We start from the raw sequence: 14426 nt of genomic DNA on the forward strand, positions 1-14426 counted from the left end.
CCACAGTCAAGGCACATATGAGAAAACAATCAATGAACAACTAAGGAGTCGCAACAAAAAAAGCTGATGATTGATGCTTCTTGTCTCTCTCTGTTCCTGTCTGTCTGTCCCCATCTATCCCTCTCTCTGACTCTCTCTCTGTTCCTGTAAAAAAAAAAATAGCTTTCCTATTTTATCATCAGTAAGTAATAAGAAGATATAATGAAGGGAAAAGAGTCTATTCACATTAATTTCACAAAAACAAATGGCCTGGGATGAGACTTGATAAGTGTGCTCAAATTACATGAAGAAAACTACAAATTTTAAATAAGCGTATCAACGAACATTTGCCTAGATGAAGTGAGATACCTCATTCCTGGATGAGAAAACTCAATCAATATGGTTAATGTTCTAATGTTCCAGTTCTTTCCAACATAATTTTTAGTTTTAATTGAATCCTGATATAAATACTTAGGGGCTTGTTTTTTAACTAACATAAATAATTTAATTATTTAACAAGAACTAAGAATAAATGAGAGTGAATAAAAATTTTATAGAGCAATGATAAGGAAGAACTTGCCTGTAAAATATTAAAGTGTATTATAAACTCATTATATTTAGAATAAAACAGTGGTGACATAGCAATAAGTAGGCAAATCTAAGGAACAAAAGGGCTAGTACAGGGGTCGGGAACCTATGGTTCACGAGCCAGATGTGGCTGTTTTGATAGCTGCATCTGGCTCACAGACAAATCTTTAATAAAAAAAATAATGTTAAAATATAAAACATTCTCATGTATTACAATCCATTCATTTCCTGCCGCTCATGTTCATGGTTGTGGGTGGCTGGAGCCAATCACAGCTGCCCTCCAAAACAACACCAAATTTTTATTGGATAATGCGTGATGTACACGGGTCATTGTATGGCTCTCATGGAATTACATCTTAAAATATGTGGCGTTCATGGCTCTCTCAGCCAAAAATGTTCCTGACCCCTGGGCTAGTGTATGTAATATCTTCCTATGTAATAGAATTCTCAAAAATCAAGGGAAACAGGTTAAATATTCAACAAATAGTGTTGAAAACTTTGGCTACTTGGAAAAAAGCATTTCTGTGTTTCAAAATATAAAAAAAATTATTGCAAGTGTATTAAAAAGGGAAATTTAAGCAAGAAAACTTTTAAAAATCTCGACGAAATTACGAGTGAAGTCATTTAGTCACTTGATGAGGATAGACTTATACAAGCATAAAAATAATTTAAAAATACAAAATTTTAAGTATAGTATAAATTTAGTTTTATAAAACAAAATTAACTTTGGTGTCCATGTTTCCCTACTCTGTGGGTAGGTATGTATGTGCCTGTGTGTGTCAAAATGGTAGAAATACAGGTAGTTTTAATTATTATTTTGCTTCCTGTGTTTTTAAAAACTATTTTCTGCAGAATCTGTTTGATGATACGCCAAATTGACTATGGAATAGGTTAATTCTAAATAAAACAAGAAGGTCATTTAAAAGGCTCAACTCCCCCAAAAAAGTGATCTGAAAATATAAACAAAGCTCTAACTTAGGACAGAAAGGAAAAAAAAATTAATCAAGGAGAAAAAAAAGATACACTTTTTTTATGGAGCTAAGGAAGCATTAAAAGTAAAATGAGTTTCATATCAAAATAAACAGAAGACATCTATCAGTGTTCAAGAGACCTAGTGTTTAGCCTTGACTCGGCCATAAAGCAGCCGTGTATGTATGGGCGAGTATGCAGTTCCTCTGGCCACCGCCATAAAATAATGTGGACTAAACCAGTTATTGCCAAACTTGGTTGATGGCAGTATTTTTTAATCAGGTGGCTTGTTAATTAGCAAAATAGGTGTAGTATTTACCATGTGCCAGAATTTTGGCCAAGTGCTTTATAAGTATTATATCACTTAAATCTCTCACTCTCAGAAGTAGGTACTATTATCTGCACCTTAAGATTAAAGAAATAAGGGTAAAAGTTTAAAGTCACACAGTTAGTTAAGTAGATATTTGAATCCAGACAATCTGAACCCAGTGCCATTATCTTAACTACTAAGTGTTAGACTCAAATCTATCCTTTAAAAGCTCTCTAAGTGACTTAACTAACCAGTTTAACCAGACTACCACAAAGTTCTTTCCAACTCTCACTTCTAAAATTTTGTGATCCTATTTAATCATTTCCTCATTATTTCATGTCTTATCAATTCTTTGGGGCTAATAATCTTCGACATTTGGTTCTCTTAGGAAAAATCCTAATGAGAAGTCATAGTGTGAAAGATGGGGTCCTTCACAAAGGCAACCTTAGAACATTGTAGATCGGCACAAAAGTTAAAGCTGTTTCAGATGGTACAGTCTCCTCAGCTGCCCAAATAAATAATAGAATATGGGAATCAGTAGAATTTATCAGATACATTGATCCCACTTGATGTTTTCATTTCAATGTGAAGCGATAAAGAGGAGGAAAAGGAAGGAGAGTTTAAAAGAAATTAGAAGATGGAGGAGGCCTTTTGGGCCTGTCACCTTCATGATCCAGTTCGCCATCTGAAAGCCTGAAAGAGCTAGGAGGCTAGAATTTGCTACAACTATAAACGTGAGACTTAGGTCCCCCTCCCTCTCAGCGTCCAGTGGCCTCTCAGAGTGGGTGTATGGACCCCGATTTCCTCTACCAGGTGAAAATTGGTTCTAATAACAAACGGGGAAGTGAGGCAGCGGAGAGAAGGTGTTACAAAAGTCAAGGACAAGGTAAAACAGTCTATGGAAGGGAAAGAAAGAAGGGTTGCGTGTCACTGGTCCCAGGACAGTGATAGAAGAGAACCGAGCTGTTTAGCTGGTACACAGTCACCCCACTTTTATACTGATATTATATCCAAAAGCTACTTTTTTAAACACTTACTGGAAAAATAAACAGGCCTGCAGTTCTAATAAAGTCACTGGGCAGTTTCATCCTCAATGCCCAGCAACTCTCCCTGAAATGGGAACCAACATGGACACCCCCATGGACTGGCCCCCTTCCTGTGGATCACCTGGGGACACAGACACAGAATCCCAAACTCTACCTTGTATACGATCTTACTCCTGCTATCTGTGAGGTCCAGTTGGATGGAGATATAATCCACGTTGGGAGAAGGAGGATCTGTATGTAGATATCGGAGCCCCATCAGCAGGAACTCTTCACAGCTCACTTTGAGGCTTCCTATTTTCTTCTGTCCCAGGGTACACCTTCCACCTGGGCACCTGAGTTCTGTTCCCAGTTCTAGAATGGACAGCACTGACTTAAAATAGTCACTTAAACATAAAACTGTGAAATCTAAAAGCCACTCCTCCTGCTGTGGATACTTCTTCCCTCTCACTGCTTCAAGGATACTCGTGTGTACTCTCCAGTCATTCACTGAGTGGGTTGTCATGATTCTAAAAACCCGTCATTTCCTTTACTAAAAGAATAGTTGCCCAGTTGTCTCACGAGATCCTTGCCCACCAAAAGTTATACTGAGAAAAATAATTTTAAAAATGCATTTTCTGGTGCCTGAACATTTTGGACAAATGGGCCAGTGGCTCACTGCAAGCCTTCCACAGTCAATCTGCAGCCTCCCTTTAGAGCAGTGGTTCCCAACCTTTTTTTGGGCCATGGACCAGTTTAATGTCAGAAAATATTTTCGTGGACCGGCCTTTAGGGTAGGATGGATAAATGCACAAAATAAAATTATGCGACCATTATAAAAACTGTGGTATTTTTAAATATAATTGTCGAATTTATGAGACAAGCATCAAGAGTGAGTCTTAGATGGATGTAACAGAGGGAATCTGGTCATTTTTAAAAAATAAAACATCGTTCAGACTTAAATATAAATAAAACAGAAATAATGTAAGTTATTTATTCTTTCTCTGAGGACCGGTACCAAATGGCCCACGGACGGGTACCAGTCCGTGGCCCAGGGGTTGGGGACCACTAGGTTAGAGCATTCACTTCCGTGGCCTCACCATGCGCTCTCTCTCTACTAGGCTGATCCACTCATGGAAATTCTCTCTCTGTTGTGCTTGCCACACACTGGAGTCTTGCATACCTTTCCAGGTCCTTAGTCTTTTTACTAAATCTTCCTTTAAATATTTTTTGACCAACTGAACAAACCTGCTTCTACTGAAAATCATAATCATCTCTCCAACAGTCTGCATATCTCTCTCCAAATGCATTTATTTTTTGTTCTGTGGGTATGTGATACACATACGCCACTTATTTTTTGAGTGGCCCTTTGTACATTTCCCTAAAGTAGAAAATGGGTATTTCACTTCCTAGCCAGAAGTTTGAATGGCATGACTGATATGTAAGCATGTTTTTTGCTATACACTGCTGTCCAGATTCAAGGTATTACTATGATTATGATTCCTCCTTATATTTCCTGGTCTTCCCTTAATGCTTTCCTTAATGCACCAGTAGTTATATAGAAGTTGCCCAAATATATTGATAAAATGAATAACAGAAAGAAAATGATCTATTACCAGCTCTACCCCAAACCTGCTCATAATCTAATAATACTTAGAGAACACACCAACTACTCTCCTATCACCACCATTGCTGCTACTCATAATAACAGCTGACAGTGCTTGAGCACTCACTGTGAACCGGACTGTGTGAAGCACTTTGTGCTCATTTACTCCATCCTTAGACGACCTTATGGAGCAATTCTTACCTTGCCCATTTCACAGAGGCTTCTGCAGTTTAAGTAACTTGCCTAAAATCACACAGAAAATAAATAGCAGATGCAGTTTTTAAATTCAGATCTGTATGACTCTGAAGTCCATACTCTTAACCACTAACCTACATTTTTCAACCAGCTACAAATTACATTAAGCAAAACTCTTTGTCACAATGGAAAATAACCATTTACAGATATTTTGGTCAGTTTTAGTAACATCCATATAATTAGTAAAACGTTTCATACGAGACTCAGGAAAGAAACTGTGTGGCTGGTCTCCACGAGGTCCTTCAGACGGAGGCTCCACTACAACCACCTGGCCGTGGGCTGGCAGCCGAGTCCCCACAGGGTCCAGCCTGACCGTACACTCCGAGCTAGCCGTCCGCTCATACTCAAATTGAAGCAGGTTCTTATCAATGGCTCGGGACAGACCGTAGAATTCAGACACCTCCAGTACGTTGTTACTTATACGGATAATGTTACAGTCTGGTTCCAGGAGATAGACCCGCAGAATAAATGTTTCCGTGAAGGTGTCTGTCTCAGTAAATCTGTGGGGAGAACAGAGCAAAGGCAAAATTTATTATTTTATTCATGTTTTTTCTATCCCCAATATCCTCTTTTATTTTTTAAAATAATTTGCTGTGTTTCAGTTAAAGTTGCCTTACAATATTATATTAGTTTCAGGTGTAAAACATAATAATTAAATATATATAGTATCTATAATTTATGAATTGATCATCCCAGTAAATCTATTAGTCATCTGACACCAGACAGTTATTACATTATTGACTATATTCCCTATGCTATACTTCACAACCTCATGATTATTTTATTACTACCAATTTGTATTTATTTTACTTTAAATAATTTTTTATTTTTTAATTAGTTGACATACAATATTATATTAGTTTCAGGTGTACAACCAAGTGATTAGACCTTATATAAATTATTAAATGATCACCAATAAATCTAGTACCCATCTGACACCATACCTAATTATTTTAATATTGTTGACTATATTTCGTATGCTGTACTTTACATCCCTATGACTATTATGTAACTACCAATTTGTGCTTCTTCATCCCATCACCTATTTCACGCACCCACCAAAACCCCTCTCCTCTGGCAACTCTCAAAATGTTCTCTGTATATATGAATCTGTTTCTGTTCTGCTTGTTCATTTATTTTGCTTTGTAGATCCCATATATAAGTGAAATCATATGGTATTTGTCTTTCTGTGTCTGACTTATTTCATTTAGCATAATCCCCTCTGGTTCATCCATGTTGTTGTAGAAGGCAAGATTTCATTCTTTTTTATGGCTGAGTCATATTCCGTACACACATCACATCTTCTTTATCCATTCATCAGTTGCCTTCATATCTTGCCTGTTGTAGATAATGCTAAAATGTTTACATAAATGTATATATCTTTATGATTTAGTGTTTTGGGTTTCTTCAGATAAACACCCAGATGTGTCATTGCCAGGTTTTTCTTTGTCTCCTATTATATAGCATTTGTTTTAAAGTCTATTTTGTCTGGTATAAGTATTGCTATCTCAGCTTTTTGTTTGTTTCCGTTTTCATGAAATATCTTTTTCCATCCCTATTCTTTCAGTCTGTATGTATCTTCTGATCTAAAGTGAGTCTCTTGTAGAAAGCATACGTAAGGGTCTTATTTTGCTGTCTGTTCAGCAACCATGTGTCTGTTGATTGCAGCATTTAATTCATTTGCATTTAAAATAGTTGTTGATAGCTATGTATTTATTGCCATTTTATTATTCATATTTTTAATCTTTTTTTTCCTCTGTCTTCTTTAAAAAAACACTTTAACATTTCTTGTAATACTGGCTTCATGGTGATAAATTCCTTCAGCTTTTTCTTCTCTGGGGAGTTCTTTATCTGTCCTTCAATTCTAAATGATAGCTGTGCAGGGTAGAGTAATCTTGGTTTTAAGTCCTTGCTTCTTGGTACTCAGGTACTTTTGATACCACCATGTTACCACCATACTCGGCTGAAGCTTAAAGATTATCCTTCAAAAAATTTGTTTATTGGGTAGAGATTAGATTTTATTCATCCTCTGTTCCCAATCTCTCTGTTCATTTTTTTTTTTGCCTTATCTTGATGTCAACTCATTTTCTCTCATTTTCATCTCCAATGAGATGAAATACCTCCTCTCAAACCCATCATCCATACAGATATTTAGTGGTTGATATGAACTCACTCTCACTTCTAGCACATAAATAATGCAAGAGTATCAAGCTTGTGTAATTTATGGGTTGAGTCTGAATTCAAGAAGGAGAGGGTGAGGCATTTCTGAAGCATCAAGACCTTTTTGCTCTTCACAAAAGTCACTACAGGAGTGGTTATTTACAGCCCAGGTGAAATGTCCAGCTTAGTGCTTGGTGTGTGAAAGGTATTCAGTAATTGTTACTTCCATTCCCTCTATTACCTTAGTAACTATGTCATCGGGATATTTATATGAGAATATTAATGAGTAATAGGTGTATATCAATAATGCAGTTCCTAATTGATGTGCTTTTTATTATGGCCCAGGCATATGCTAAACTCTTTACAAAGAGTATCTCATTCAATCTTCATAAAAACCTATGTATGCATTGTTCATTCTATGTTATAGATAAGGAACTGGGACATAAAGAGATCAATTAGCTTGCCAAAGGGCTGGAGAGGAGGTAAGAGGGGAATAAGCATCCCTCCTGGTTTTCTGCCTCCAACTTCTTTGAACACCCGTTTTAAATGTCCTCAAGCCCTGATCAAGTAGCTCAATTGGTTAGGGCATCATCCCAGCAAGCCAAGGTTGAGGGTTTGATCCCCAGTCAGGGCACACACAATAATCAACCAATGAATTCATAATACATGGGGACAACAAATCAATGTTTCTCTTTCTCTCCTTCCCTTTTCCTTTCCCTCTAAAAAACTGATAAATTGACAATTTAAAAAAAATTTAAATAAATGTCCTTAAGAGCAAGAGGAATGACATTTCCTCTAACTCTGCCCCTTCAAGACCATTCCTCTACCCTCTCCATCCTTAGAAACTCAAGGAAGAAATGGGAGCTGCCAGAATTCATCAGCTTTCCCAGCTCTTACAGGCAACGTCTCTGAAATTAATTTATTTTTTAACTTTAAAGTCTTTAGAAAGGTCAAACAGCCCTATATATGCTGATTGTGTAGCTTGCTAAGGAATCCTTGAGTGCCATTTCATTTTCTGAGCACAGCATTTTATTCATGTCTCTCTTTCAGCACTTGTCATTCTGCATCACAATTATCTACCTATTTTTTTGTATCAAACTACAAGCACCAAGAGTCCATGTATCCTCAGATCTGTGTTTTTTGTGCCCAGGCCAGGCCTGATCTATAGCAGGTAGTCATAAGTGTTTACAGAATGAGTCACTATTCCAAGGTCTTCTACAAACCTCTTTTATATTAGTCTAGTGCTTAAGAGAAAGTCACACTGAGTCATGTTAGCCAAATATTCATAAAAGCAATAAAAACAAGTAAAAAACTATATACAGGTCTCCACCCACATTTGATTCTCAGTTCTTTACATGATGTGAGTGATACTAAAACCATGAGCTTAATTTTTAGATTAATGTTTTACTAGGATATAATTCATATACCATAAAATTCACCTTTTTTGAAGTATACAATTTAGTGGTTTCTAGTGTATTCACAAGGTTGTGCAACCATCACGACTCTAATTGCAGAACTGTCATCACCCCCAAAAGAAACCCATAGCCATTAGCAACTACTTCCCATTTTCTCCTCCGCCAGCCCCTGGCAACCACTCATCTACTTTCTGTCTTAGTTGATTTATCTTATCTGGATATCTCATATAAATGAAATCATAGAATAGGTGACCTTTTTGCCTGGCTTCCTTCATTTAGCACATTTAGCACAAAGTTTTCAAGGTTCGCCCTGCTTATGGCATGGATCAGTACCTCGTTCCCATTGTATGGATATATCACATTTCGTTTATGCATACTCAGTTGGATTGTTTCAACTTTTTAGATATTAGGAATAATAGTGCAATGAACATTCATGTACAACTTTTTGTATAAACATAGACTTTTATTTATCTTGTGTATATATACCTAAGAGTGGAACTGCTAGGTCATATGGCCATTCTGTGTTTGATTTTATAATTACTTTTTAAAATATTTTAATTATTTAATACATTTTAAAAACAAATGATACTATATTTCTTATAAGTAAGCAGCTGGTCATCAAAAAGCAAAATTTTACTGAAATTTGGAACATATTTTTCTCCTAACGTTTATTAAGAACTTATACTTTAATTTATATTTTTCATTATAAGGGGAGGATTGGATCCAGAGATACCTGTACAAGAACTCTAAAGGGAAACAGGATAGAGCTAATAATTTGCCATAGAAAAAGCCCCCCAAAAGATGATCTAAATAAAGATAACTGGACATTGGCTATAATTTTTGCCTCCCTATTCAGGTCTCCAGTTTCTACTGATTCCTTTCTTGTTTGGAATCTAGTAATTTCTTCGTCATAATACCTATTCACATAAAAAAAAATTACACAGAATAATTATCCAGCAAAGCATGAGCCATGCCCCTGTGCTGCTTACCTGTAAAGTCTAAGCTTCACTGTGTCTTCATCAAGGATTGGGCAACCGTTGTGAATATACTTGACTTCATTGGGAAGGAAATGGCAGTCAAAGACCTAGTTCACATGAAGAAATGGATAAATATCTGTGAGAAAATTAGTGGTACAAGATTCACTTTTTCCTACAGGAGTACTGCTTGAAGGAACTGTGGTCTGTTAACATCTTGTTTTGTTTTGTTGTGTGTGTGTGTGTGTGTGTGTGTGTGTGTGTGTGTGTGTGTGTGTGTGTTTTAACTGCCACTATGATATCCACCCCTATACCCACTCACCATTCTATTTATACAGTTGTCTCTTGCTTTGAGAACATCTAAATTATAAAAATCAGATCAAGTAGATTAAACAGATAAATTAAAAGTGTTTATCTCTCTAAATAATTATCTTTTTACAGTCTATAGTGCATTTGAAATAGGAGTCCATTTATCAAACTGTTAGTCACCCACACTCTTCAGGGGTTCACAGCATATGAGTAAGAGAGGTCTATCTGTCTGTATGCACTAAAAAGTAAGCATTACCCCACCCACAAATATACTGTACAAGTTCTGTATATATTTTTACTTCTCCTTTTATTTCTTTATTTTTCAAATAGGATTTTTATATTCAAAGATGAAGGCACTCACTATGGACACTATTGTGGTCCATCAGAACCAAACCTGACCTGAAGTTATTTCTTAAATACTTTTGAGAGACAGTTTTTATTATTTATGTAATAACAGAAGTGGTTGATATGACCAATAGCATTTTAAAGACAATTGGAATTATACACCTGAATTTCATCAACCAATGTCACCCCAATAAATTCAATAAAAAACAGCATCATACTTAATGATGAAATATTTTTTAAAAAATTAAAAGATCCCGTGGTCACTAGCTTGAGCCCAAAGCTCACTGGCTTGAAGCCCAAGGTCGCTGGCTTGAGCAAGGGGTTACTCGCTCTGCTGTAGCTCCCTGGTCAAGGCACATATGAGAAAGCAATTAATGAACAACTAAGGAGCCACAATGAAAAATTGATGCTTCTCATCTCTCTCCCTTCCTGTCTGTCTGTCCCTATCTGTCCCTCTCTCTGGTTCTCTCTCTGTCTCTGTCAAAAAAATAAATAAAAATGTAAAAGGCAATTACCTCTATTTAAATAAAATTATAATTAACTGGATCACCACAATCAGAACTATTAAGAAAATCACTGGCCCTGGCCAGTGGCTCAGTACATAGAGCATTGACCCAGTGTATGGACATCCCAGGTTGGACCCCCAGTCAGGGCATACAAGAGAAGAGACCATCTGCTTCTCTCCCCACCCCTCTCCCCCTTCTCTGTCTCTTCCCCTCTTGCAGCCAGTGGCCCTATTGGTTTGAGCACTGGCCCTGGGCACTGAGGATAGCTCGGTTGGTCTGAGCATGGCAGACTCAGGAGCTAAAAAAAAAGCTCAGTTGATTTGAGCATCAGCCCTAGACGGGGTTGCTGGGTGGATCCCAGTCAGGGCACACGTGGAGGAAGTCTGTCTCACTATCTCCCCTCCTCTCATTTAGAGAAAAAAGAAAATTGCTAACTATTGTATTTTGAGATCTGGTTTATTTTTTAAGATTTTATTTAATCATTTTTAGAGAAAAGAAAAAGAGAGAAGGTAGGGAGGAGCAGGAAGCATCAACTCCATATGTGCCTTGACCAGGCAAGCCCAGGGTTTCTAACCGGCAACCTCAGCATTCCAGGTCGATGCTTTATCCACTGCATCACCACAGGTCATGCAGAACACTAGTTTTTAAAAGAATTATTTCCTCTTCCACCTATATCATGACCCTCATTCTAACCATTCCGACTTGATAGAGTGCTAAGAAATACAGCAGGTCCTCGAATAATGTCATTTCTTTCCACCTCATTTTGTTTTATCGTTGATGGAATAAAGCAGGACCTTAACTCTTGCTTATATCAATTAGCCTATGGTAAAATTGGTTTTGTTATTTGTCATTTAGCTTAAAGTCGCAGACTTATCAATGATGTTAAGTGAGGACTTACTATTCCTTTGAGGTATTCAAACATCACTGTAGAGTTTGTAGTGTTTAGCCTGTATTTTGTTACTACTTCAAACATTTACAGATGACATAATCTTCTCTGAGAAGACTACCTGTAATACAAATGATCTTTTCCCACAGACATTATTGGTTCCTCTTTTTAATTTACAACAAGAAAGGAAATAAAGGAAAGACCTTTCCCATATCATTGACAAATAGTCATGGTAATAAAGAGACAATCTGCTTTGTTAAAAGAAACATCTGTTTTATGTTTTGTAATATGTTTTCCTTTTATAAAAAACGACAACCATAATTGTCCATAAATTTACTAACTAAAACAAAAAAGAGCTAAATCCTTTTCTAATTACTGTCTAGCTTTGTTTTTTTCCACTTCAACTACTTTTCAATTACAATTTATAATTAAATTGTCACACATTCCTAACTCATTACTCACTTAAATGACAGTAAACTGGTTCAAACTAGAGATCTTTTCTTACCGCTATATTTCTTATTTAAAAGAGCAAGCTCAGCACAAAACTGGGGTGCTGTTCCACCCAGGAAATTTTGTGCTTTGGGTCAGGTGTGAGAAGCGCTGTGTGTGAGGAAGTCTTGTCCTAAAGCCAGAGGAAAACACATTGCCATTGACCTTTCTCATTGACTCTGTCAGGAGGGCCATCTAAACAGAAGGTACTGGTGTGCACCGACCGAAATCCCTTTCTTAATAGTATCCAATAGGAAAATGAACCTGTTGGTCCTAAGACAAACTTCAGTAATGAAATGAAAACACTAATTGAACAGATGTTAAACAAAACATTTTCTGTGCAAATCAAATAAAACTGTTCATTACACAGCAGGGTGCTGTTAATACAGTCATCTTCTTAGAAATGGGTTCACATAAGCCTTGCTTTCAACATCCTAGTAAGATCTATTAAAGAATAATGTGTAGGCTGTGTGTGTGTGTGTGTGTGTGTGTGTGTGTGTGTGTGTACTTAGCTATGCTTAATTTCAAAAACTTCATAAGAAATAAATACCTAAATCAGTCTGGATTAAAGACAAGATCATATTTTTTCTAAAAAAAAATCATACTTTACTTGACAAGCTTATTTTTTTGTTAAAATTATTATAATAAAATTATAGAAAGATCATCTGGCAGTTTGAGAAACCATTTTCCAGATATATAGATTTTTTTATGGTATGAAATTCTAATATTTAACCCAAAAAATGGTGATAAAACTTCACATTTTAATGGATTCCTTTTCCACAGAATAAATTTTAGAAGAAGTCAGTCACACATCTATTATATAAATTCATTTGACATATCAAATTTACCTCTGGAAATACATACACTGAACATTCGAGACTTGGTGTTTTATTTTTTTAATTTGTTCGTTTTGTTTTCCTAATGAGCAACAGTGTCCTCGGGGCCCTGAGGAGACAGGCTTAGCCCACACTTCCTCCCCAGCACACTTGGCGTTCCCAAATCAGTCGGCCCGTTGTTCTTTCTGTTCCATATTGTGTCCCTATGTGGCTTTTTGCCCTAAAACCAGAGGAAGTTTGAGATGAAGATAACTTGGAAATGTATTACAACTCTTGATCCTTGTGACCAAAGAACCTTTTTTACCTAGTTTTAGTCACTTAGATCCCTCTTTTGCTCTCCGGTGCCTCAGAGCCAACCAAATAGTGCAGACCATGGAAACATCACTGAAAATATATAATACAGACAATTTCATTCCTCTCAGAAAAAGTACTGTATATCTTTAGAAGCCCTTTGGGATGGGAAGAAGGTACATCTCACAGGCTGACATAAGGAACGGTGCCTCCTCCTCAGATTGATTTCCAAGGAGGGACAATCTGGTGAGTGACAGGGCTTTTGTTTTGCTCCGGAGGGTATGATGCTTGTGGCCAGAGCTAAATATAGCTAGACCAAAGGTTGCCCCAGCATGCTATCAAACGGAATTTTTCTTCTCTTCTTCCCCCACAAAGTATTCAACCTCCCTTTTAAATAAATGTTGACCATCTTTTCAATATACTGATTGGAAGGGGTACCAAATTATCAGTTCATCATTCCCTATAAAGCACCCATATATAATATATCCATACAGGGACCCCAGTATAGAGTTACTGTTCCCTAAATTTTTGAGGGTTTGCTTTGGACCCCCGTCCCTGTAGTTGGGTCTCTGTTGCTCGCAGCTGAACTTATTCCTGTCACCTACTCGTCCAGGTCTCTTCTTTCTCCTGGAGCGACAGGTGCCAATCAAACACATTTTCAGAGTGCAACTTGTACTGGGAAAAAGTGAGGAGATATTGCAATTATCAAACACTTAGGATGGAGGTCCATTATTGTACACTAACATTTTTTAGATGCCCATCTGCAGCTCTTTAGCAAAAGCAAATCTTGCAGGAAACTGAAGGAAATACTTGGTTACTATCACACACAATAGGAATAGTCCCAACATGAGAGCCCTCCACAGAAGGCTGATGTGTTTCAGAATTGGATTATAACTTGAAGGGTAATACACAGAATGTCTAGAGATGTCAATATGAGCTAGCGTCTATCTAAAATTCTATGACCCATCCCTACAACATCTAGCATCACTTTTGAATAACGTCCTGGAAGGAACATGTTTCTTCAGTCGAATAGAGAAAAAAATTAATGCTTATAGTTCAGCACAGAGAAAGGATATATTTTTCCAGAACCACCAGCAGCAACCAGTATTGAATATTCTCTAAACTGTTTGCATTGGGAGGAAAATTAAACCACAGTAGAAATAAGTAATAAAATCAGAAGTAATATTTCTGTTGTGTATGGAAATAAACTTCTACTTTAAGCAAATACAATACATAATAATATAGACTTTTAAAAAGTCCAGTGAAAGAAGGCAATTCTTCCCCCTTACAAAATGATTGAGCAAAAAAATCCTTAAATAACAAGATCTCCTAGGTTTTGATTAAAGGGAAAAAATTTATGTGGACATTTTTGAAGAAGAGTGAATATTAAAAAGAAGTATCTTCACTTCTCTTTCCCACATGTCTTCCCTCACTCAAGGAACTTTCAAGATGTTAGTGGATGAGAACGTCCTCCTGTTTTACTTTT

General features: G+C 36.7%; 1 protein-coding gene across 3 annotated transcripts in view; it reads right to left on the reverse strand.

The window, feature by feature from the left end:
* The window catches only part of FREM1 (FRAS1 related extracellular matrix 1), a 176472-nt gene that overhangs the window by 120062 nt on the left and 41984 nt on the right, over positions 1-14426 (reverse strand). For all 3 annotated transcript variants that reach the window (XM_066368198.1, XM_066368196.1, XM_066368197.1), the window contains exons 3-5: positions 9294-9388; positions 4928-5229; positions 3047-3243 (exon numbers count right to left, since the gene is read on the reverse strand). In XM_066368198.1, the coding sequence (XP_066224295.1) occupies positions 3047-3243; positions 4928-5229; positions 9294-9388 (594 nt within the window). The remainder of the gene's footprint in view (positions 1-3046; positions 3244-4927; positions 5230-9293; positions 9389-14426) is intronic.

Source organism: Saccopteryx leptura, chromosome 2, assembly GCF_036850995.1.
Source record: "Saccopteryx leptura isolate mSacLep1 chromosome 2, mSacLep1_pri_phased_curated, whole genome shotgun sequence".
Classification (NCBI taxonomy): Eukaryota; Metazoa; Chordata; class Mammalia; order Chiroptera; family Emballonuridae; genus Saccopteryx; species Saccopteryx leptura.